General features: G+C 52.5%; 2 protein-coding genes across 2 annotated transcripts in view; both read right to left on the bottom strand.

Moving 5' to 3' along the window:
- Window positions 1–2861: 2861 nt before the first annotated feature.
- TXLNA (taxilin alpha) lies at window positions 2862–14650 on the bottom strand. Its single transcript, XM_006274803.4, has 11 exons — window positions 14457–14650; window positions 13956–14180; window positions 12693–13028; window positions 11619–11710; window positions 9713–9883; window positions 8560–8754; window positions 7777–7896; window positions 7345–7419; window positions 6310–6402; window positions 5744–5839; window positions 2862–5355 (listed from the first exon to the last, which is right to left on the bottom strand). The coding sequence occupies exons 2-11, from the start codon at window positions 14146–14148 to the stop codon at window positions 5020–5022; spliced, it is 1707 nt and encodes a 568-aa protein (XP_006274865.2). The 5' UTR covers window positions 14149–14180; window positions 14457–14650; the 3' UTR covers window positions 2862–5019.
- Window positions 14651–15644: 994 nt separating this feature from the next.
- The window catches only part of KPNA6 (karyopherin subunit alpha 6), a 36735-nt gene continuing 28561 nt past the window's right edge, over window positions 15645–23818 (bottom strand). The window contains exon 14 of the mRNA XM_006274802.4: window positions 15645–23089. Within this exon, the coding sequence (XP_006274864.1) occupies window positions 22902–23089 (188 nt within the window). The 3' untranslated portion in view covers window positions 15645–22901. The remainder of the gene's footprint in view (window positions 23090–23818) is intronic.

Genomic DNA, 23818 nt, shown 5'->3' with positions numbered 1-23818 from the left:
CAGTACTTTGTGTATCCCGGGGTCCTGCCTGATGTGCTGGGCCAGGGGTTGAATGGTGCAAATGAAAAGGATCAGGGAGAGCAGGCAGCTCTGGCAGACCCCTGACTATCGTGATCTGCTCACTTAAGAACCCATTGACCAGCACCTCGCTGCTAACATCTGTGTACAGTGTCCTTATCCAGCCGCTGAAGGTCAAGGGGACACCCATTCGCTTCAGCATCTGGAAGAGAAACTGGTGCGACACTTATAGGCCTTTTCCAGGTCCAGGTTCAGCACCGTCCGCTCCTGCCTTCTGCCCCGTTCCAGCGGGAGCGCGTCCCTCAGCTGCAGCAGGCTCCATAGATCCGGTGTCCTGGTACCGCACACGACTGGTCTTCATGGATGATGACACCTAGGATGGATTTAAATCACTTGGCCAAGACTTTGGCCAGCAGCTTATAGTCAAAGTTCAGGAGGGTGATGGGCCTCCAGGACCTGGAAGATCTTTTTCCTGGCCTGCTCCCGGTACCAGGCCCCAATCTGGACCTTCGCCTCCCGCATGTCCTCCCTCACATCCCAGCCCGCCGCCACCTGCATGTGCAGGTCCTGTAGCTTACGGGTCAGGCGCTCATGCTGCCTTCTGCGGGAGAAAGCTTGCCGCTTGCTGGCCTTCTGGAAGAAGACCTCGGTCCTTTCTTTGATGCTGGCCCACCGCTCTGTCTGATTCAGGTACAGGCTCTTGAGGGTCCTAGAACCTGCATAGTGCTCTCTGTAACTTTGCTGAGTCTTTTCGTCTTGCCCGCGGCCCACTGCGGCTGCATGCAGTCATGTGGGAACTGCTCCAAGCCCTAGGACAGAAGCAGGTTGATGCAGGAGATTGCGTGCTGGGGAGGGAGAGCGCTCGGGGCTCAGATCAGGCCTTGCCCCGCTGAGCAGTTAAGCCAGCAGTCCAGCAGTGACGGTTTAGGCGCCAGCAGACTTGGTACCCGTTTGGCTTCCCAGGGAAAGGAGAGCAGGCCGCCAGTCTGCCCCATTTCCCGTCAGCAGCACCCCGATTCCCCCTGAGCAGATGGACTCGGGCTTTGACAGTGTTCCTGGAAAGATCCCTGTGGGGTGAATCGCGGGGCTCATTTGGTTTATTTTTGGATACAGAAAGGAGCCAAGTGAAGCCCGGGGCGCTGTCACCATTTCAAACTTTCTCTCCCCTCCCCAGCCAGCAGCACAGGGCCCAACAAACAAGCCCCCAGTGCTTGCCTGTAACCTCTGGGCAGCATGTCTTCAATATTAGGCTGCCAGGGTTCATCCTGTAACAAGTCCTGCTCTAACAGATGGCCATAGCTGGCAACACCGCAAGCAGCGCAGCAGTGTAGGGAAGGAGCTTGGTGCAAGGAAACAGCAGAATGGCAGCGGGGCCAGGAAGAAAGCTTGGTGTGTGGAGGAGAGCGCACAGAGCAGCATGGCATTCCCCATCCTTGCATGCAAGACAACACGCAGCGCCCTAGAGAGGAGAAGTGGTGGCTGACCCATCAGGGATCATGAAAGAAGTGGTAGCAAAACGCAAAGACCCTCCCGTGGCAGGAACCTCCCAAGCTACGAGGCATCCTAAAGCCACACGTGGTCCTTTGAGCCATGGCTGAGGCCAGGGGCTGTTGGAGTGCAGCATGGAGATGCCTGCAGGCAGAGAGCACATGGCACTCGGTGAGGCTGCTTGCACGGTGCCCTGCAGGGACTGGGAAGGGTCATGCCAGGCTTGCCGCCAGCTTCCTGGAGGCTGCTAGTGCTGGCTGATTTCAACAACAGGATCCCTTCCACCAACACCCACCAGTGCCTCCTGCTGAACCTCAAAGACGCCATATCCAGTCTAAACCTGCTGCCTCCTCTGCTCTTGCAGCCCTTTTCTAAGGGGCCGGAGACACCCTTTAGAGCGATTATTACTGCAAGCTGCTGCCCTGAGCAGGATCAGTCTCAGGGTGCTCAGCGGAAGGGGTCGTACGGAGCAAGCAGGGACCCCCAGAGTAGCTGGCCCTTTGGGCTCCCAAAAGCTATTCCCGATTCAGCATTAAGCAGCCAGTGCCCTTCAGATGTGTGGCCTGGGGTGTTAACTCCTCTGTGCACAACCAGCGCAGGGAGCAGGTGCATTTCCACATACAGCGCATTCCCCCTTTACTGGGTTTGTGGGAATCGATGCATGTAGCTCTCCTGCCGCCTTCAGGGGGTATGCTGCAGCTTCTGCCTGGGGCAGTGGCTTTTGCCAGGACCTGGCCCCAGCGCACAGAGCAAGCCCAGTTTCAGGAAGACCACTTCAGAGATCTTGGCCACGTCAGGCTTGGCTGCCGTGAGACATCACCAGAGGGTACCCTCAAAACTGCCCCCCAGTGATGAGCACGAGGAGAAGGAGGGATGTGGGGGTCAGAGTTGGGGCCCATTTGGGAAATAGAAGGAAGGTCCCAGCCAGGCCTACGGGAAGGCAACTCCACCCCTGCTGCTTAGGGCTACGAGCTCACCAGTGAGGGTATGACGAGCCCCGCTGGCATGGACACCGCTAATGCTGGCAAAACTGCCTCTGCCGCTTGCTGGTGACTCTTACTCCAGTTTCTTGAACACACGTGCTCAGAACTGGCTCCCAGGTCACCCGCCTTTCCTCCCAACTGGCCACCTGGCTCCTTGCGCTGGGAGGACAGCGTAGGAGCCCCCAGGCAGCTCCACCGACACCATGGCATTGCCTCTCCCTGCTGTCCCCAGGTGGTTGCAGGGGAAGCCAGCACCATGGGGTTCACCGTAACCAGGAAAACATCCTTCTCTCTCGAGAGGACAGAGGGCATATCTCGCCATTTGGCGCCGGGCAGGGCAGGGAAGGGGGAAAAGAAAGTGCAGACACATCATCACATTGCTTGCGTTGCGTTTCTATTAGCTATGAAGACACATACAACAGGCCCCGGAGATGGGCTCTCTCCATGCTGCAGTCAAAAAGAGCTGGGGCATTTGTAAGAGTTTTCACAAAGCAGGAGGAGCTGGAAGGGGGTCAGGATGCAGCCTGCAGGCCTTCTGCTTAATGAGGCTTGCGGAAATGAGGCATGGTCCCAGCAGGCCGTAATACATTCTCTGGCTCAGCAAGTCCCAGTTTGTGCTGAGAGGCAGAGACCTCCCTGCGCAGAAAGCAGCAGTGGCCAAAGCAAGGGAAGCAGGAGACAAAACCAAAGCCGAGCTCTGTGGAGAATGAGGATGTTGCACTGCTCAAGGGAGAGCCCCCGGGTGATGGGCAGATGCAGGATTCCTGCTCTGTGAAGACCAGGAAGATTTTGGCTTGTTCAGCCCTGCTTCCACTTGAAACCCGAGCCAGCCGCAAAGGGCAGTGTCGTACCAGGCAGCTGGTGCTCAGACTGGCACTCGGCAGCACCTCCCACTGGCTGATCTGGACAGCAGCGACACCAATGGTTCACACGGGTCCCATGCAGGTATCTAGGGAGAAACTACTAGAAGAGCCAATGTCCCCAAGAGAAAAATGGAAGAGGGAAAGAAGAATCAGAGCTCTTCCAGCAAGCAGGTCCACGGAGACACCCTGGAGAGCTGTGCTGGTCAAAGGATGATGCAGAAGTATGTCGTGAGCTAAAATGTTTGAGCCCGCAGAGCACGGCAGAGGCAGAGGTCTGTGCTGGAAAGGAGGGAAAAGTCTAGAGCCACAGGCAACTGAGGCAATCCCTTGAGCCCTTGCTTAGGAAAGGCTGATGTTGGTGATGAGATTTGCCCACATCAGGGATTCTCTGCACATGCGGGCTGGATGGAGCATCTCACAGCCCACCCATCCTGAAGGGAGATGGCAGGGTGCCGTCCCCACGGGGAGTCCTCCAGTGCAGAGCAGTGGTCGCTCAGACAGACAGATGACGGCGTGGATGTCTGGGGCAGGCCGCTTGCAGAGGGGCTGTCTGAAGTAAAAGAGCCTGCCCTAGCACTAGGGCACCAGCTTGGCCCAGCCAGGGGAAGGTCCATGCAGACACAGCTCCCGGCTCAGTCCAGGGTACATCCACAATGATCCCAGGCATGCTGCGGCAGGAGCAGGGAGGCTGAGGTTTCTTCTTCATGGCCCCCTGCTTTGAAAACCCACCTCACTTCTAGCTCAACACCAAGGGGTTTGGTCCTTCCACAAAGAAGAGCAATTCAGACCAAATGGGAAACCGACCTGCTCCCTCACACACCCCTCAGACACTCTTGTGCAAACACGTGGGAAGCAGACCTTTGGATTAACTGTTTAATACACTTGTACGTGTGTGCGTATAGCATAGAGGCAACTGTGAATGATAAGGCTATTGAGACACTGGGAATAGCAAGGGCCTGGCCGGGGGGTTTCTGGGAAGCCCAGGCCACCCACGGCTTCCCTGGTTCCTTCCACAGATCAATTCTGTCCTCCTTCCAACCCAACTACAATGCAGAGACACAGCTGCTTGCCAGGGAAGAAAACAGGCAAGCCAATCCCAGCAGCCCCAGTCCTGCCAGTGCCCTGCCCACAGCCAGGCTGGTTTTAAATTAGGAAGAAAAGGAGAATCCAAAGTTAGGGACCACTCCAATCCTCCCCACCTCTGCTTTAGTGTTAAAAGCACTGCCACTGCAGGTGGCACTATGGACATTTCCAACCACCTGGATGAGACAAACTGGGGCCAGGGTGGGGGACTGGGGACATTTGTGCATCTCATCTCCTGGGCTACGCCAGCTCTTGAAGGAGCCTGTAGCCCCCTCCCCGTGACAAGGTTTTTTTGGGAAGTGGCCGATGAGCGGAGTCTCTGCATACCAGACAGCCACGCACACGCGGGGATGTGGGTCAATCTAGTTTATATAGATCCATATATAAAAGTGTGTTACCCTGCACAGTTTTATACGTTAGATATATATTAAAAATACTCCAAAAGCCTAAACTGGAAAATCTTGAAGCCCCGCAAAGGCCGGGCTCTCGCCCCAGCCCAGGGCCCAAGGGAAGGACACTGGATCAGTCTGTGAAACATTCATGGTCCCCTCCCTTCCCCCACCTCCACCTGCCAGACGAAGGGCTCAGTTGGCACAGTGAGCGCACTCCTCAGTCCCCGTCTGGCCCAAAGCTCCTATGCTCAGTTCCCCGGGGTTCTCTGCCGGGTCTGTGCTGTGCGGCGGCTTCACGGGAGGAAGGCAATCCTCAGCTAGGCCCCCAGGTGCCGGCTCAGCTGAGCTGTCCCGAGATGGATCCTTCAGGGGTTCTGGCACCTCTACCTCAGCCTGGGGCGTGTGGGCACACAGGTCCTGCACCTTCTTGTTCAGGTCGTTGCGCTCGGTCTGGAGGGCTCGGCACAGCTTCTCTAGACGCTGGATTTTCACCTGCAGCCCTTCCAGCTCCTTGTCTCGAAGGGTTTTCTGCATGGAGAGACGACAGCCCCTGAAGCTGTGGGAGCACAATGCTTAGGCCAGGAGGGGAGTGGAGATGGCAAGGGGAACCTTGAGAGCTCAGAGACCCTGACACCCACAGGCTATCACTGCCACCTGCCCCTATGGGATTGAAGCAGCCGCACAGCCCCATGCCACTCTCAGCCAAGTGCCTTGTAGCACTGAGTCACTAACCCTGGCTTCCCTGTGTGCAGAGAGGGAAAACAATGGCCCTGAGGACCCAGCAGGTCTGACATGGCTGGGAGCCATACTCCAGGTCCTCCACTCTGGCATGAACACAGACAATGACAAGCAGCCTCCCCCAAGGCCCCAGATTCACGCCACACAGAATGCAGAACGCGGCATGGTCCCCACATACCTCTTCAGCCATCTCCAGCAGAGCCTTGTTGCTGCTCTCCCAGCGAGATCGGTACATGGTGGTCTCTTTCTCCAGCTTCTTGATCTTCTTAGTCATCTATTGAGTCACAGTAAGAGAAGGCAGAAAAGCAGGTGGTGAAGTGGGCAAGCATGTGATCACTTCTAGGGCACCTGCCTTCCCAGAATACAGTGCAACGTCCTAGGTGGTCACAGGATGTTGTTCCGGTACATTCTTCTACCTTTAGCTCTCTCCTCTACATGCAGTGGTCAGTGTCACCAGCAGGGACCAAGTCCCAAACAACACAGGAGATGGGCTGAGCAGATCCCAGCTTCAGCTCCATCCTCTCCTGACCCTGGAAAGCCTCTAATACAGAGGCTGCCTGTTTCTGCTATGCCTAGACCAACTACCCTGCAGTCTAGAGAGCCTGGTCTTCCTGCTAAGGGCAGCCAACTCCATCCATGTTACTCTACGAAGAGCTGGGAACCCTGGGGGACGGGAGCAGGCAGCAGATCCTGTATACAGAGGCTTTTCAACCACTGCTCTGGTCGAGGGATGCAGTTACATACCTTCTCCATCTCCTGTTTGAACGTGGTGAACACCTCACTGCTTTTAGAAAGCGTGTTCTGGAACTCCTCAAACTTCTCAGTGTAGAGGGCCAACTGTGGGGAGAGAGTGTCACAGCTCGGCACCACTGACCAGGGCTTCCCCCCCAGCTGGACCTTCCCTGTTCACATCCCAACCTGGGAGGGGCTGGATTGCAGATGAGAAGTCAAGCAACTCTCTTGGGATCTGGTTCTAGCCCCAGCACAGCCCAGGTCTCTGAGGTGAGACTTAGAGCACTGACCTCTTGTGTCTGCTGCCCCAAGCTGGAGGGAGCAGGACAAGCCTTCCTTTTCCCCTCTGGAACTAATCCTGCAAGGGTGCTGTGTGCCCCCAGCTTCCACTGGCTAACTAATATACTGATTCTCAACCTAGGGCCCAGGACCTCCTGGGGTGCCACATGATTCTTTGAAGGGTGTCATGAGGTATGACAAGATAAGCAGGTAAGTGCAGGCCCAGGCTCAGTCCCTGCCCGGCCCCTCTGCAAGGAAGTCAGCACTGTAATAAATAAGGGTTGGAGATGGAGTGCTGCTCAGTTCACAGAAGCTGTGGAGGGGCCTCAAGTCTATTGTAGAGGAGCCTTGAGTCTAAAAAACGGTTGTGAACCACGGCTCTAGCACGTGAGCAGCCCCCTCACCCTCCACTGAGGAAGCGTAATGCCCACACAAGTAACAGTTTGAAGGGTTTGAAAAAGAAAAGTCCCATCCATCTTTCTTGTACTATAAGCTGCCCAAAGCCTCTTTTTGGGAAGTGAATCTACTAAATAAATACATAAAACAGAGGCCTCTGCCCTATTTCAAGGAAGTAGAAACAAAGGGCCTAAGGAGAGAGGCTCATCGTGTACAATGCCTCTTGCACTGATACAGGCCTGCCAGACTGACATGCCCAGGCAGACACCCTGGCCCCCTCTCCCTTTTTGTGGAGAGGGGTTTCCTTCTATCTCCTTGGTGCAAGATGGAGGGAACAAGAAGAGTTAGGGAGCCTGGGTCGCGGTACCTCACCTGCTGCTTGAGGTGGGTTTCCTGCTGCTTCATCAGTTCACACATTCGCTGGGACTCCACAGCCTCTTTCAGCAGCTGGAAGAGAGCAAAGGAGACAAGACATGTTCACTTCCCAGCTCCCAGGCTCTAGGGAAGGTGTGGGCCCATCCCAGATTCTCCAGGGTCAGCTGGCCCAAAATCCTGTCACCTCTGCAAGGACAGGAGCTAGGCCTGACCCCAGCTTCAAAGCACACACCTGGACTTCCCTTGCTTGGAACAACCTCCTCCAAAGTGGCAGAGGGACCATGCCTTGCAGAGGATTCCGGGCCAGAACACCCTGGTTGAACCCAGCCAGGCTAACCTACTTTCCAGCAGGCCAAACAGTCTCAGAAAAGCATCAGCCAAATGATTCCATGCAGCTCGCTACACGAGGTGGCAAAGGCCAGCACTTACAAAGTCCTTCTCCCGCTGGTGTCTCTCCTCTGCCTCCTTCAGCATCTCCTGGGCCTGCTGGAGCTTGGCGTCCACCAGCTGCTGCTGCAGGTCCTTGTGTTTGAACACTTTATCAATGTGCTACAAGGGGAACACACAGCTGTCACTTCCGCACTCCCCGAGCATGCTACCAGCTACACAGTGTGCAGGGAACTGAGGATCCTTCAGCCCCCTGACTCAGCGAGGGAGGGAGCTCACACTGGAACAACTTCCAGCAGCTGGGAGACAGAACTCCCTGTTCTCGTACTCCTGCAACCGCTGGCTTGCTGCATGGGGGAAGCTGCTTCAGTTCCCTGTGCCTCGCATTCCCTGTTCATACAGCGGAGCAGCAACCTTATGGCTTAAGTTACACCGCACTGATCCCAAGGAGATGGAACTGCTGCCCTGGTCAGGGCAGCTGTGAGAAACGGTTCTGCTCTAATGGACCCCCTGGACTCACAGCACCAAACAAAGCAAAGACACAGGCTGTTGAACAGCTTTCCACCGCCACTGGTATATCTATGTCCCAGGGCAGGAAGGGCAGAGGAAAGGGAGAAGGGCAAAAGGAAGCAACAGACACAGGCTGAACAAACACTGGAAGAAGTGGCCTGGGGAGGGGCTAAGGGGTTTAGAGGTCTGTGCTGCCAGCACAGTATTTGAGTGGAGCTATCACAGCACAAAACAGTCATCTCTCAACCTTCAGGAAAACAGCCCTTGTGTTGTGGGGTGGGGGGTGCCCCAGGCCACCCCTGGAACTACACCCACCTCCTCCCGCAGCTCGTACTGCTCAATGAGCTTCTTTAGCCGCTCGGCCAGCTCCATGTTCTCCTGGCGCAGCTTGGAGTTCCGCTCGTTGTGCTGCTCCATCTGCAGCTGGATGTCGTTCAGTGTCACCTGGAAGTGGGATGTCACCTCCTTGCGCTTCTCCTCTTCCTCCCGTGCACGCTGCACCCCTTCCTCCTACCGGTGCAGAGGGATCAGTGTCAAAACCCTCTGGCAATGCACGGGGGCCGACTGTACACCCTGCAGCTTACCCCAACCCCCTGCCCAGACCAACCACAAAGCCCGCCGCACCTTCCCCACTGCTGCCTGCCCAGCCTGGCCTGGCATCCCTTCCCTACCTCTCTCCAACAAAATGTCCACCTGAAACAAGGCTCAGGCAAGCTGGACCAGACAGACCCGGCCCTCATAACTGCCTTGGCTCTGGGGAGGTTTGGTCACAGGGAAGACAAGGCTGCATCTCTGAGTGATATCTATCGGCAGGCTGTGCAGAGAGGGGGCTGCCCCCAGAGGGTCTCATATAGGTTATACTGCCCGCAGGCAGCAACCACAAGGTACTGACTATGGCCTGGTAGTCCCCAGTCCATGACTGCTATTCCAGGCTCCCTTCTCCTGCTTTTGTCTAAGACAGCTTGTGCCAGGTATATCTGCCCACCTCCAGCTGCAATGCTGTAGCCCAGCAGGGCTTTTCTAACAGACATACAAGGTAAGCCCTGCATCCCCCACATCCCCGAGTGCCACTTCAATCTCCTTTCCCTGCCTGATCTACTGCTCTGATTTCTGCCCCCTGCCCAGTCTGGCATTCTTTCTGCTCCCTGTCCCTCCGGATCTGCTGTGTCATGCACCAAAACTGTCCATAGCACTTACTGTTGATTGGCCACCCCTACTCCAATCTATCATAGCACCCACTGGTCCAGACCACCTCACAGTCCTGCTGGATGTGATGAAACCCCAATCTCCTGCCTGCTATGCCAGAATAGAAATGGCACAAGGCTGGGTAAACAGCATGCATAGGCTGGCACGCACAGCACCGTTCTCTGATCAGCTCGTGCCTTCACCCAATGAGGTCAGCCCATTGATCTAATGAGCTGAGATGACCCACATGATCTCCACAGGGTGGGAAGGAGTAGGCACTTGCCTTGAGTGTGCGGTTGTGCCTCTGGAGCTCCCGGCACAGGCTCTCCAGCTTGCTGCGGGCCAGGATGGCTTTGCTGTGCTCACTCCTCAGGTGGTCCTTCTCTTGTATGTGCAGCGTCTGCTTCTTCTGCAGGACCCTCATCTGCCTCTGGGAGTTGCGGTGCTCCTCCAGCTGCCAAGAACAGAGGCACAGAGGGAGAGGTGAAGCCAAACAGACGATGGTCATGCCCCAGGGAGGCCTGCCAGGCCCCCAGGAAAACTATCCTCCAGAGGAAAACCAGCAACGTCATGGCACAACCATCCCCTGCAGGAGTGATAAAGGCTTGGGAAATGCATCATTCCTCCTACCCCATTCCCTGTAACAGCAGGGTCCAACACACTGAACTCTGCATGGGCAGGGCAAAGCAGGCCAGGCTGTGCCAAAGAGGACAGGTACAGTGAGCAGAGCCAGGCTGCCCCCCTGCAAGGGGATGGGAAACTGCCCAATCCCTCACCACTGGGAACACAGGACTGGAGTCAGAGAGGGAAAGACAACATGTGGCTTAGGACCCTGTGATTTGGGACAGAGACAACTAGGCTGGGGGAGGCAGTGGAGAGAACCACCCCATAACAGTTTGGAGGCAGCACTAAGAGCAAGGCACTAAAAGCTCCCGAGCTTTACTCTCTGATCCAATACCAACACACTGCATGGCCACAAGAGCCTGGCTCATCCCTCCCAAACTGCAGGTCACTTGGCTGCCTTCTGTCCTGAGGATGAGAGGCCACAAAGGTCTGCTGATATGGGGAGTGTGAAATAGCCAAGGTCTGCACTGTGAGCAGGACAGCTCACCTGCGCTAGCTCACCGTGGCACCGAGGCCTGCAGTGCCTTTGTATGGGCTAGCTTAATCCATTTCCAAAGGGGACTAATCCAAACCACACGAAAGCAGCAAGGGGAGCCAGGGTGCAGCTGCTCCAGCAGCACCTTGTGTGTGCTGGCTTCTCTGGGCTCTCTCCCCATCTCCTGAAACAGCCTAGAGCAAGTGCCACTCAGCAGCCTCAAAGGAGTTGAAACAGTATCAGCAAAGCCTGGTAAGCACCCTGCAAGGGGTTGGGGGAAAGGGGGGACATCCTCACTGCCATTTACTGAGGGACAAAGCCCAAATGACTTTGTCTGTGGATGTGGTACAGCTACTGGACCTGGCTGTTGTGGCTTCCAGTGCCTCAGGCCCTGGACTCCAGACCACATTCCTTCCCCTAAATATAAATTATTTCTATCACAGGAGAGCCAATTCCAAGGGAAGCACCCAGCCTCCAATAAACTGACATGTAGAGCAGCCTGGCTCAGGGCCACCCCACAAGGACCAGTGCCAAGAGGAGTCCCAAGTAGTGCTCAGGGCAAGACCCCTCAAGGCTGAGTCCAGAGATGGGGGCTGGGGTCCAGCCTAGGATGCTGCACCACACCCCCCACATCCCCATCTACACTAGAGGCAGCATTTAACACTGGAGTCAGCTGCTCCGACCTCCAGGAAAGGAGCGGTGCCCTGCAGCACAGCAAGAAAAGAGAGAAAAGGCTCTTTATAATGGCCACTTTCCCAAGGCTGGCTGCAGGGGCTGGGCTCTGAAATCCTCCCAGTACAGATATACCAAAGGCTCCTCTATTGCTGCTTGCATCTCTACTGAACAGAGACTCTCAGTGACCACTGGAGACAGAGCTGAACACACCAAGCTGCCTTCACCAGGGACCCAGTTGCACTGTTGAACCTAGCAGGCAAGAGCCACCAGGTCTCCAGAAAGCCACTGCTTGATCTGGAAATAACTGCACACATGCATGTGGGTCACACCTCTTGACCGAGGGAGTAAGGACGGGTGCCCGTCTCCTCCCCGCCAAGCTGGCAGCGAGGCTTGGAGCGATGCCATGGGGACTGACCAGTTCAGCATATTTCTTGCACAGTGCCGCCAGCTTCTCCTCCGGGGTGCTCAGTGTGTTCAGTGTCTGCATCAGCAGTGTGATCTCCTTGCCTGGAACACAGGACAAAGCAAAAATCCATTTCAGACAGAGCTCCCAGTCCCAAGGCATAGAGGCGGAGCCTGAGCAGAACCCCTGCCCTGAGGCAAGCAGCTAGTAAAAGTTTCCCGAAGACATTTGTGCCTTGGGTGACTAAGACGGTGGCTGAAGTGGTCTTCTTGGACAATGGACTCAATAAACCTGGGTTAAACTCCCTGAGACACCACCAACTTCCTGGGTAACCCACGGCAAGCCACTAAGTCTTTGTGCCTTCACTCTCCATCCATACAGGATTAGTGAGGATAATTATGTTAGAGCTGAGGTGCTCATATAACAGTGAGGGAGATCAGCAGAGACCCAGTGAGAAGGCAGGGCAAGTGGTCTGTGTGCTACCTGCACCAGGTTACATGGGCAGCTGGGCAAAGAACTCCAGACGTCCTGGACTCCCACATCCATGCCTACTCTCTAACCACCCCCTCCCCAACCATGGCAGGGAAAAGAGGCTTAGCAGGCAATTTCACGTACAACTCCATGTTAGAGTCATGCCACGTAGGTGCAAATTAGACAGGCAACTGAACACTCGCTCTACATGCTAACCCTGTCTGGGCGGATGTCCAGAAATATCCTTCATTGCCAACACATACATAATGCAATTTACTGTACTTGCATAATCAAGCGCAAGAAGTATTGGCAGTCTTTATTTGGCAGGATCTGACCTGCACCCTTTTATTGCATAGAGCAGGCACCTACAGAAAGCAGGGGGACAAGCTTCACTCTGTGTGTGCACGCTGCTGTACACATCCACCCTGGTACTAAGGGAACACAGAATTTTTAGCACTGGTCTGTGGCTTCACCATAGGGGATGTGTACACAGACATGGATGCTATCATGCAGGGACTGGGTAGGAGCCCTGTCCCCCTGGATTTAGCTGCTAAACCAGCAGAGGTGAAATGCCCCGTCCCCCAGGCTGGCTGACCCTGAGGTCAGAGCCCCTACCAAGCCCCTTGGCTTTCTTCTTCTCCTGGGTCCGTTTCTGGTCCCGCTCCCCACACTCGTCACCGGTCCGGAACTCCTCGGGCCCCTTCGAGCCCTCCTTCTCCCCGTTAATTTCTGGGCAGCCTGGCTCCTGCTCCCCGTTGCGTGGAGATTCGCTCCGGCACTTCTCTGCCTCATCAGGCTCTGCAGGCTCGTTCTGCCCCCCGTCATCCCCGGGGCCCTCCTGGCTGGCATCCACGCAGTACGTGTTGAGGATGTCCTCCAGTTGCCTGCTCAACTCCTCAGAGACATCACAGATGGCAGGCTGGGAGCCCTTTGCTTCCTCCTGTCCAGAAGCTGCGGGAGATGGGAGAAGAGAACGAGCATGTGACACCTACCCTCACAATCCCCATCCTCTAAGCATGCCTCTGCCAACCCCCTACAAGCAGAGAAGGGGAAGAGCTTCCTAAGCACGTAACAGCCCTTCCCAGCGCCAGCTCCACTTCCAGCTGCATCAGCCGCTTTGTTCCGACGTCGGGGAACATCTGTATCACTGTGCAGCTGCCCTGACCGCAGAGATGCACCACCCTCTTTTCATCTTGGTGGCATGACCAGGCTGCCAAAATCTGTCGGTGGCAAAACTTCCACTTGCTTGATGGAAACAAGCGCAGCAGCGGTTTTCCTTCGCAGGCACAGCCTGGTAATGTACGCCCCCCGGCCTGACATTTTAATAATACTAATGATCTGGGATCGGACGTAGGTCAGAGACAGCCGCTACGTGCTGCCTTGACAGCGGACATCAACACAGCTCAGACCAGATCTCCTGAGGACTGGCAGCCGTTGGCAAATGGATCTTCAGCTATTAAGTTAACGTGACTCATCAGATCCCGCGTTTGCTAGCCATCGGAGCAGGAGGCAGGCCTCGATTCAACCGAGCACTGAGCTGACTCGACAGGGCTTCCCCGGGCGGAGGGGTAACCTTTACCGCGCCGAGAGAGGGGCAGATGCCCTGGCTCAGGGCGGGGGCAGCTCACACGACTGGACAGAGGAGCAGACGGGGAGCTTTGTGCAGAAGGTCCCAGGGCTTTGAGTAATAAGTAACTCAATAACAGTAAAATCACTCAACAGCCGGACGAGACTCCGTCTCCCCCCGTATCCCAGGCATGCAGCCAGTAGTCCGGGATGTCCTAGGATGCACAAACCTGACCCTAATCCCTCCCTGACACGGGGAAACAGGAGTTAGCTACGATGCCCGCCCGCCCGCCCGCCCGAGCAGAAACGCACCCTCCATCTTCTCCCGCGTCTCGCTGGCCGGGCTCTCGGCACTGCCGTCGGGCTGGCCTGCCGAGTCCCCGGCGTCGGCGGGCGGAGCAGCCTCCGGCGAGTCGTCCTCGGCGGGCGCCAGGCCGCTACCGCCGGCTTTGGAGGGGCTCGCCGGGGCCGCCACGGCTTTGGTCTCCCCGCCCTGGTTCTTCATCGCGGCTCTTCTCCCCGCCGTGTCGACGCGCCCTGTGGAGAGAGGAGCACCCGCTGCCTTCGCGCCCGGGACTCGGGCGGCCGTGCCCAGCCTGCCCGGGCCCGGGGCGGCCGCAGGGACACCCCGGCCCCCCCCCCAGCGTGGCCGAGTGCCCGCGTCGCAGGGCCCCGGGGGGGGAGGGGTGCCACCGGGGCCCTCCCCCACCAGCTGCACCCCCCCTTCCCCTCCCCTCCCCCACCAACGGCTGCAATCCCCAACCCCCCGCGCAGGGCTGCGGGCCCCGCGCCGCGGTGACATCACACACGCACCCCGTGACGTCACCGGCCCGAGGTGTGACGTGGCTCTCCGGGTTCGGTCAACCAGCGAGCGAGGGGCCCCGCTCCCTTCCTAGGCCGCCACAGCTCGTCCCCCGCCCGGCGGCCCCGCTTCCTAGGCGCGGTTCGTAGCTGACGGAGAAGCGGCTCCGGCCCGGGCCGCGGAGCGTGTGTGGAGTGCGCATGCGCCGGCCCCGCCGCCAGCCAATCCGCGCGCGAAGCCGCGCGGCGCCTGCCGGGAAACGCCGGTTGGAGGCGGCAGTTGAGGCGGGAGGACGCGACTACAACTCCCGGCGGGCCCCGCGGCAGCGCCGCACTACAGCTCCCGGCGTTCTCCGCGGCACGGCAACACTACAGCTCCCGGCGTGCCCCGGAAACAGGGCGGCACTACAGCTCCCAGCAGGCCCCGGGGCCCACACTGCAGCTTCTGGGGCAGGGGCAGCTCCCTGTTCTCAGCTAAGCAGGAGGACGTGGCCCGTGGCAGGGAACCAGGGGCAACAGCTGGAGGCAGGCAGAGCCTGTTGAACAAGCTCTAGGCCTGCATGGCACCAGCCTGGCACACGTTACATACATCACACAAAGCCTGGAGTCCAGGCACGGGTGCACTCAGCTCACAGTACCAAAAACAACCGAGCAGCTCTGCAGAGCCCACCTGCCACATCATCAGTGCTTAACGTGGACCCAGGTGGGAGCTGGCTTCTACAGGATCCTGCTCTCACATGAACACCTGCCCCAGGGCCCGCGCAGGAAAGCTGTGGAGCCGCTCCCATTAAATCCAATAAATTAAATAAAACGTATGCAGCGTTCCCTCTGCATAGCTACAGCGAGGCGGGATAGGGTCGAAGCTTGGCTGGGCTGGGGGAAGGAAGGGAGGGTCTGAAGATGGCGGCGTTATTGGACTTATCCCTTCCCCGTGGGGCCGGAGACGGCGGGAGCAGCCCACTAGCTGGACACTGCGGTTTATTGGCACGAAGGACCGGCATGTACAGCTACTGCTTAGGTTTAAAGAAAGCAGAGGCCGAGGCCTGTTTCACCCCTTCTGTTTGGACATTAATCACACACACCTCTGCCAATCCATTCCCAGGTAAGTTCCCCGTGTACATAGACAGGCTTTAGCCCGGGCCCCCGCTGGCACAGGGGCGATGCCCAAAGTTTCATAAAAGAATCCAGAGTCGCCCAGTATCCGGGATTGTGGAACAGGTTCTTTATTTATGTTGCATCTGTTACAGTGTTGGAAACCTAAGAGAAACACACTTTCAACTCCATATCAAGCCGGCTAGTCTGTTCTAGAGTCGGGTGGGCATCCTCTCAATCCACCATGGTACAGCTATGCCGTAGCTTTAAAGGGGGACTCACTGAAGAGAACCATAGTATTTGGCTTCATTTAAAAAAAATAAATAAATAAAAAAAAATCCTTACTCGGAGAAGAAGAAAAAAAAAAAAAGCCTTAAGATACTGCAGTGGCTACAGGAAGTCCTGCATTCAGGTGTCTGAACGCTGTACCGCAACCACAACTTACCACTGCCCTTGCTTTTGCCACACGTGCTCGCAGCTCTATAATGCAACCCATACATGAGCTGGTTAGTAAATGAAAAATAAACTTAAAAAAAGAATCTCTCACCAGCTCCACTCCAGGGTGTGGCCATGTGTGGTTTAATGCTCTGACATGCACTTACGTAACAGAATATAAGTACATAAGTACCATTCATGGGGTTTGTAACTGGTTGCTTCTTAAAAAAAAAAAAAAAAAAAAAAAAAAACACAAAAAAAGGACAAGTCTCCAGCTTCTTTTCTGTGAAGGATCCAGGAGACAAAAGGTTTCCAAAGCGCCATTCACACTTCAGTGAATCTTTTTCTAGCCAGTGTTACAGTAGCTACTGGTCTGATCTGGTTTCCACCCCTCCCCCTCCCCCCCAAAAGAAAATCCCAATTCACAGTTTGCCAACGGCCACAGCACTGTTTGCAAAAGTCCCATTCTTATTTAAAAAAAAAAAAAAAAGAAAAGAAAAGAAAAAAGAAAAATATTTCACCAGATTGGTCTGGAAAACAGACTGTTGATGAAAGGCCCTATGCTGTTGATGAGTTACCCTTCATTTATTCCCACACCAATTGCATAGACAATGAGGAAAGCAAGAACCCAAATATTACTGCACATCTAAGTTCTACTATCGCTTACAGGTTGTCCTTCAACAAAGGGCTCAGCCCGCTTCACAGGGAAGGGTCTCTTGAAGTTACTGCACCAGCTCTTTTGCCAACAGCAACTGCATATTCTGAATACAGTGATCTGTATTGTATGGGACAAGAACAAGGGTCAAATCTTAATGGATTGGGGAGAGGGGGGGTGTGATGTGAACCCTCCTGGATCCAAGCTGAAACCCTGTGCTAAACCTAGGGAATGAAACACCCCACTCCATGTGCTAAAGAAAGAAATCTTAGACCCAAACCTAGTCTTTGATACTAATTATGACTCAGCTTTACAAAGGGCCAGAAGATGAAAGCTATTCAGAGCTCTAGGCTAAATTCTAGTGGTTTCCAACATGCACAGTTGGAGACGCAAGTAGTCTGGGATGTTGTGCACTTAAATGGCTCTTCATGAGTCAGTCCAAAGGGACTGCTCTCGTATGAATCAGCAGCCTCTAACCCCAGCCACCCCACTCATCACTTAGATGACAGCCAGATGCAATTACATTTTCAGAAGGAGACTGCCATCAAGAGTGCAAGCTCAGTGCTAGGACTGCTTTGCATTACTGCACACGGGCTGCTGTGCTTCTAGAATAGCAAACAGACAGAAAGATTGCAGCACGTACATCCCAAGACAAGCTGACAAAACTTCAGGGAGGAAAAACCTTCACTTGCTGCATTAGTCAAAGGGCAGAATGGTTCCTACCAAGCAGCACTGAGTCTTCCAATTTCCCAACTCAAATTCCTTTGAAGACCAATCAAGAGAAGTATTTTGTTGATAAGTGCACCATACTAGCATGGCTTTCCCTAACGTAGGTTAATATGGGATCAAATTAAAGCCAGACTGGTCTAAATCTAGGACAAATGGCAAAATTCAGATTAGTCCTTATGCCTAGACCTTTGCCTCACTATATCTTTCAAAGTTTGACAGCTATAGTGTTATAATCCCATCACATTTTGGGACTCAGTTCAAAACACAGTGGCTGTAGTGGTCATTGCCACCCCTTGTAAAGAAGGCCCGAACATTCACGAATGCAGACTGGACTGCCAGAATGTCAGGCAAAGCCAACAACTGCTGGGAAAAAAGGCTGTGCTGTCTGAGGAACTGTTGAAGAGGAGAGGCTGAGGCAGGATTTGAGAACTAAAACTCAAGAGTCCTTCAAGTTATGACACGTGCAGAAGAGATCATGGCAGGAAACCAAGGCAAGGGACCCAGCATCGTTTGTACAGATTAAGCTTTAATCAAACGCTTCAAGGAGGTGCAATTGTCTGTTTTCTGCCATGGTCAAGTATTAAATACTAGAGCGCCAACAACAAAAGCACTTAGTTGGAAAAACAATGCATCAGTTTGAGGAAGGATCCTCAAGCAACCCCCAGTATCTTCTATGCCCGTACAGCCTTCTCTCTGGGTTACAGAGCTTTTTCCTCTAGGTAACAGGAGGAAAAAAAAGACAACCTCACCAGCCCCAGTGGTCAAAAGTCCCTCTGCTAGCTGAATGATGAAGCCAGACTTGATATCAAGCATCCACTGGGTACCATATGTATTTACCTGAAAGAGTTACAGAATTGAGCATCATGGTCTATGTAGGGGCAAGACAGCCTGGAAAGTGCCAGCAAGCAACTACAGGCTAGCAGCCCCAGAGGATATACATTTGAAATAAAAAAAGCCAGTAGAAATAGAGGATTTAAGATGCTCAGGTTGCTGACAGCACCCAAGTAGCATTGAGGTCAACTGAATGTGTTAGCATAGTCTAGTGCCACCATTGCATGGCAGTGAAATACTGATAAAAGTGATTGTTCAAAGCAGATCCATAAGATGTATGGCTGAGCCTCAACACCTCTTCTAGATCCACATGGCACTTGTGTGAGCCAAGAAAATGAAACTGAAGTAGTTTGAACACAGGAAAAAAGTGAATGTTAAAAAAATATACATATCTCTATCAAATGGCACACCCCCAAACAGGGACCTTGGGGCCTGGGGAAGGCTCACCTAAAGTGATGCCAAGAACCAACAAAGGTTGCTATGCAGGTCAGGTTCTCCTGCACTCTGCAAGGAACAGCTTTCTCAAAGCCAAGCCTGTTCCCCAGCCCCAAACCCAGAGTTGCAATTCACAAGAGAGCAAAAAAGGTGATGCCCTTCTCCCAAGTTTAGCTGGAAGAAGAAAAGATTGCCAGGTGGCAACAGATGCATCATTTATAACATCTGTATTGGCCACCAGAGATGGAAGCCTGGATGCCAGAAAGGAAAAGACAGTGGTGCTGGAACACAATAGCAAGCCTGCCAGTTAGTCAAGGAGCAGCAAAAGACAGGCGCTAGCAAATTTTCATCAGGGTTAATCCTGCCTTGCAGGGAGAAGGCAAGAAGAGTGGGAGATGGGCTACTTGGTGCCTTTTTTTTTTTTTTTTTAAACCAACCATCGGCTCATTTCATACAAGCTGCCAAATCAGTTCCAGAAAAAACAATGCTGCAACAGGAGGCCTGGGCTCTCTGTTGCTAAGAGAAAGCTTAAAGAGTTATCAGCCAACGAGGCACTGCATTGAACAGGAATGATGCCTGCTGTCAAGGAAGAAGCAAGCTACTCCCAGCAGCAAGGCAACAGAGCTAGTTGAAACAAAAATCCGTGCTTACCTCTGCAGTGGCTGCCACAGCTTTGTTTTTCTGAAGTGAGGTACCGTAGAATCACCTCGATCTCTGCCCTGAAACAAGTCTCCCGTTTAAAAAAAAAAAAAAAAAAAAAGAAGATGATTGTGCAATAAAGATGTAAATGCACCTTCATACTGCAGTGAATAGAACTGCAGCAGAGCCCCATTTTTAAAAGGCTGAGGTCAGCCTAATGCAACTAACGCCCGTCCTCAAAAGTGCATTACATCAGGAAAATAAAGTTACTGTAGGTAACTCAAAAGGTTACTTCATTGGCTTCACCTGCATCTTAACAGGAAAACAAAAGGATCAGATTCCCGTCTTAGAAAGATATGCTCCTTTCACCGCAAATCTAATATAGCACTGTGGTCAATTTGCCATGCCAAAGAGCAGACAGATGTAATAGCAGTTTCAAGATGTCTCTGTCATCAGGTAAATGAATTGGACCACGGACCACCGTGCTCAGTGGCTTTTCAAATTTTCTCTGTAAGGTTTCCACACAGAACCCATCTGGGGAAAGGATAAATTACTGGCTTTCATTTGCCGGATGAGGAGACTCTGGAGAACCGATTCAAGGCACACCTGCTCACTGAGCAGGGTTCAGCATTAGTCAGCTCTCAGCCACCCACTGAAGTCTGCCTGGTGGCAGATATCGCATCCTGATGAGGGACTGCATATACATGCATGCATGCAACCGAGATGCGGAACAGAAGGAAGTCAGAGAGACTGTTTCAAAACCAAGGACAGTTGTGCTATTTCCTTGGCCGACGGGATTCGACTAGTCCAAAGACTAGAAGGGGGGAAATGCAACTGAACATGTTGGTCTCCGGCTGAAAAAGGTTCCACTGGCCGGAGAACTGTTCAATCCCACATGAGAGAAAGAAGCATTTAGCAAAATTCACCCGGACAACCTCCAACAGAACTGGAAACGTGAGTGTTGTTCTGCTGAAGACCATCACCAGAACAGTGAAGCCCATTCAACAGCTGGCAATGTCTACCGATACACCACTTGACTGCATGGGATCAGATCAGGCCAAGCTACCTGCAAGGTTTAAAAGCAGCCCGAATAACATGCCCTTTTGCCACAGCCAGCTGGAGATGGGGGTGGGCTCTCTCCAAGACTACCTTGTACATGAGAACAAAAACTTCTCCCTCCTGTCAAAAAGCATCCAGGTGCTTTAGTTTCATTTAGGCAGGCAAAACCCCATTTCCCTGAATGAGAGGAAAGATGACAATTGCAGTTAGGATGATGCCAACACCACATTGCTGTATCAGATTCCAGGAGTACTCTGCCAACATGCTGATGAAGTGTGAGGTCTAGTTTTCTACTTAAGACTTGAATTTGGATATAAATTCAGCTCTCTCCTGCTTCTCTCTCTTCCATCAATTGCAATGTCAAGTGCCTCCATTAAAGAAAAAAAAAGTGTAATTAATGCGCTCCCTTCTATAAAAAGCTACCTCAATACCTAGTAACACTGAATTACACAATGAATCTTCTTTTCATAAAAGCTTCAATTAACGAGTCTTCTCAGTGATGGCAAAAACCAGCCTTTAAAAGGTTGGTTACCTGGATTTCTCTCCACTTTGCTCAACGGGAGGAGACTCGCATTGGCAACGGGAGGTATGTAAACAAGCCAAATGGCTAGCGTAGGGAGCCTGATGAGCCCTAGCCATACGTATTTTTAAATACAAGATTTGGCCTCATTTTTTTTCCAAATAGAGCTTCTAACATCAGTGTGCTTCCCAAGAGCCTGCACTCCTTACTAATTTTCTAGAGAGACTGACTGCAGTAGCACAGCACCAGTACTCTATGGCTACGATTCTCCACCACGCTACACTTGATACTAATACCCTGTCTCCAAACCTGTCCTGTAGCAAGTGGTAAAACCTTTACACATTAGATATCACTCTAGCCACAGCCAGGCCTCAGTCAAATGCACAGATGTAGTTTATTTGTTTTCAAACAATGAAGGACTTGTCAAATTAGATTTTTTTTGATTTTGTATTACTGGCACCAAGGCTTGTCTCTCACCCACTTGAATTTCCATTCTCAAAGGCTTCGAAGCTTGCATTTGCTTAAGACAGCAATAGGGAGGGTCTGCACTACAAGTCTGTATTAAGACACTTCAGGGGACCATGTTTCTCCCCACGCCCATCCCTCAAGTCTCAGAAGTGTTTGTATTCTCCACAGCCTACATGACATGTGATACCAAATCTTGGTTAAGTAAACTCAGTCTGGTTGAGGAATTTAAGACAACTCTATGTTTGCTTATACAGTACATGAGTGAACAGAGGAAAAGAAGCAGGACAACCAGTGAGTGAGTTTACAGACCATCATTTCCAGGTATGCCTGCCTCACAGTATCCTATTTACATAAATTACAGAAATTTCATATATATTTTTCTCTGAAGCCCAATTAGACAAATATCTACCTATATATAATATATAAAAAATACAGAGATTTGACTCTTCTTTTTGAAGTAAAATGTACATGATCCAACTGTGAGCAGGAGGTAATCCTGAAAACTCAGGTCTTATGTTACTGAAGTTAACACTGCACACAATGCTGTCAAGTGTAGCTCTTTCTCCCCACCCCACAAAAAGTCCCGCCCCACCCCATCCATCCAAAAGAAAAGCCAAAAAAAACCTTTTTAACATGTTCTCATGAAAAAAAAAAACCCCAAAAAACAAATTTCAAGTAAGGATGAAGACGGGTTTTCACCATTTCAGTTCTGCGACTTCAATCAGTAGCAACGCAAGTGAAGCCTGTGCAATGGCAGCTGTGCTTCCTCTTTCAAAAGGAAAAAAAAAAAGAAAAAAAGAGACCACCCAGACAGCTCCCCCACCTCTTTACAAAGACCATCTTTGGGGTTTTGTTGCTTTTTCTTTAAATATCACTAACAGTTCTTAAAAAAAAGAAAAAAAAATAATATTTTTAGACAACAAAAGGGAAAAATCCTTCCCCGAGAAAAGTCTTCCCAGCAACGGGGAGAAACCTCCCATTTTTCCTTTGTTCATTTACAGTATGTTTCATGAAAAACAGGGCCCAAGTCCAACGGTGCTGTCCGCTGAAGGAGGGTCATGAAAAGGCCAGGGACTAAACTTTGCTCTTGGCAGATTAGAGAGTCTTTAATAAAGAGTAATATGTGCAAAAAAAATTTAAATAGATCATCCCAAGCGTCCAGGGTTAATGTTGTCAGAAGAAAATGCTTACTTCCGATTTCACTTTTTACCTACGCCCCCACCCCATCCCTGCTGAAATTTCATTTAAGTACCAGAGGTAAAAAAAAAAAAAGTGATGTTTGGGAGATTACCACAAAGAAAAATGAGAGGTGCCATCAGTTACCTCAGTGTCCTTCCTCCATCCCAGTGCCTGCTTAAAGACATGTATGCAGCAGCAAAAATAAAAAAAGAAAGAAAATGTGTAAGAAAAATCTCCTTCTCTCCATGAAAACAAAGCATTGCTTCTAGCTTTTTCTGAAGGAGGAGGACTTGATTCCTAACAGGTGGAATGGGTGTTTGGCTCCTTCTGTTTGTAAGGAGGGGGGATGAGACTATCTGGCTTCTCCCAGTTGCTTTCTGGCAAGTTTGTGGTGTTCTTTTCCTCTCTGGTCACATTATAGCTGGAAGCCTTCCATGGGGGCCTCAGGTTGCTGGAAGATGAATTGCTGCTGGTTCTCGTCTACCTGGGGAGCCAGGGCGGCATCGTCGTCCTCTACTCCAAAGTAGTGCTCGATCAGGTCAAAGGCCTTCTGGTAGATCTCCTGGTTCTCATGGCTCTGCAGAAATTCAATCTTATCCAAGCCTGGGGGGTGGGGGGAAAAGCAAGGGGGGAGAGAGAGAGAGAGAAAATGGGGTGGGGCAAAACTGAAGGAAATCGGCGCATGAACTCCTGCCCTCCACCCATCCTTCACAACTTGTAACCACATGGTGCCACTTAGGCACCATTTGCTTACTTTGCCTTTTGCCCACAGGCTAGAATATCTAAAGCAAATGTAGCCCCACTGCTTCTGAACTGCTTCTGGATTTAACCACTGACCATCTTGATCTAAGGGGTTGGAGTAAGTTTTCAGTAAGCAGCACAGCAGTCCCTATTTGGAGTCTGGCCACAAGGCACGTGTCTCACTGGTCAGATCACTGACAGGTGTCCTGTCCACTGTGCAGCGGGCATTTTTGACAAACAAAATGAGGACAGCTCTTCACCCGAAGGAGCCTGTGCTTTGGAGAGACAGACAAGTGGCAAGAGTGGTGGAATTTACAGGGTAACATCTTCATGACAGGAGCTAACAGATCTTAAAAATTTTCATTAAGGGGCTAAATCAGAGATACGTAAGCTTTTGTCACTCTGAGCTCATTTCATCATCCATCTGATGAAGTGAGCTAGGGGTTGTGAAAGCTTACACTTCTACAAGCCAATATTGGGTTAGAGAGAACTTGTAGAGCCCCCCTCCCACGCAAATACTCAGAGAAAATGGAATACAATTGTGAGCAGCATCTTCCAAGCCACCTTCTACATTACCTTTTATTACAGTAG

Source organism: Alligator mississippiensis, chromosome 6, assembly GCF_030867095.1.
Source record: "Alligator mississippiensis isolate rAllMis1 chromosome 6, rAllMis1, whole genome shotgun sequence".
NCBI classification, from domain to species: domain Eukaryota; kingdom Metazoa; phylum Chordata; order Crocodylia; family Alligatoridae; genus Alligator; species Alligator mississippiensis.
Note: the sequence above shows the minus strand (reverse complement) of the source record. Positions and strands in the feature narration are given on the sequence as shown.

Excerpts from the sequence above, each read along its gene's own strand:
- TXLNA (XM_006274803.4), bottom strand. The coding sequence starts at position 14,148 with ATGAAGAACCAGGGCGGGGAGACCAAAGCCGTGGCGGCCCCGGCGAGC. Across the intron at positions 8,755-9,712 it reads GGCACAACCGCACACTCAAG|GAGGAAGGGGTGCAGCGTGC; the intron begins GCAAGTGCCTAC and ends CTGCACCGGTAG. Across the intron at positions 7,420-7,776 it reads ACCAGCGGGAGAAGGACTTT|CTGCTGAAAGAGGCTGTGGA; the intron begins GTAAGTGCTGGC and ends GCTCTCTTCCAG.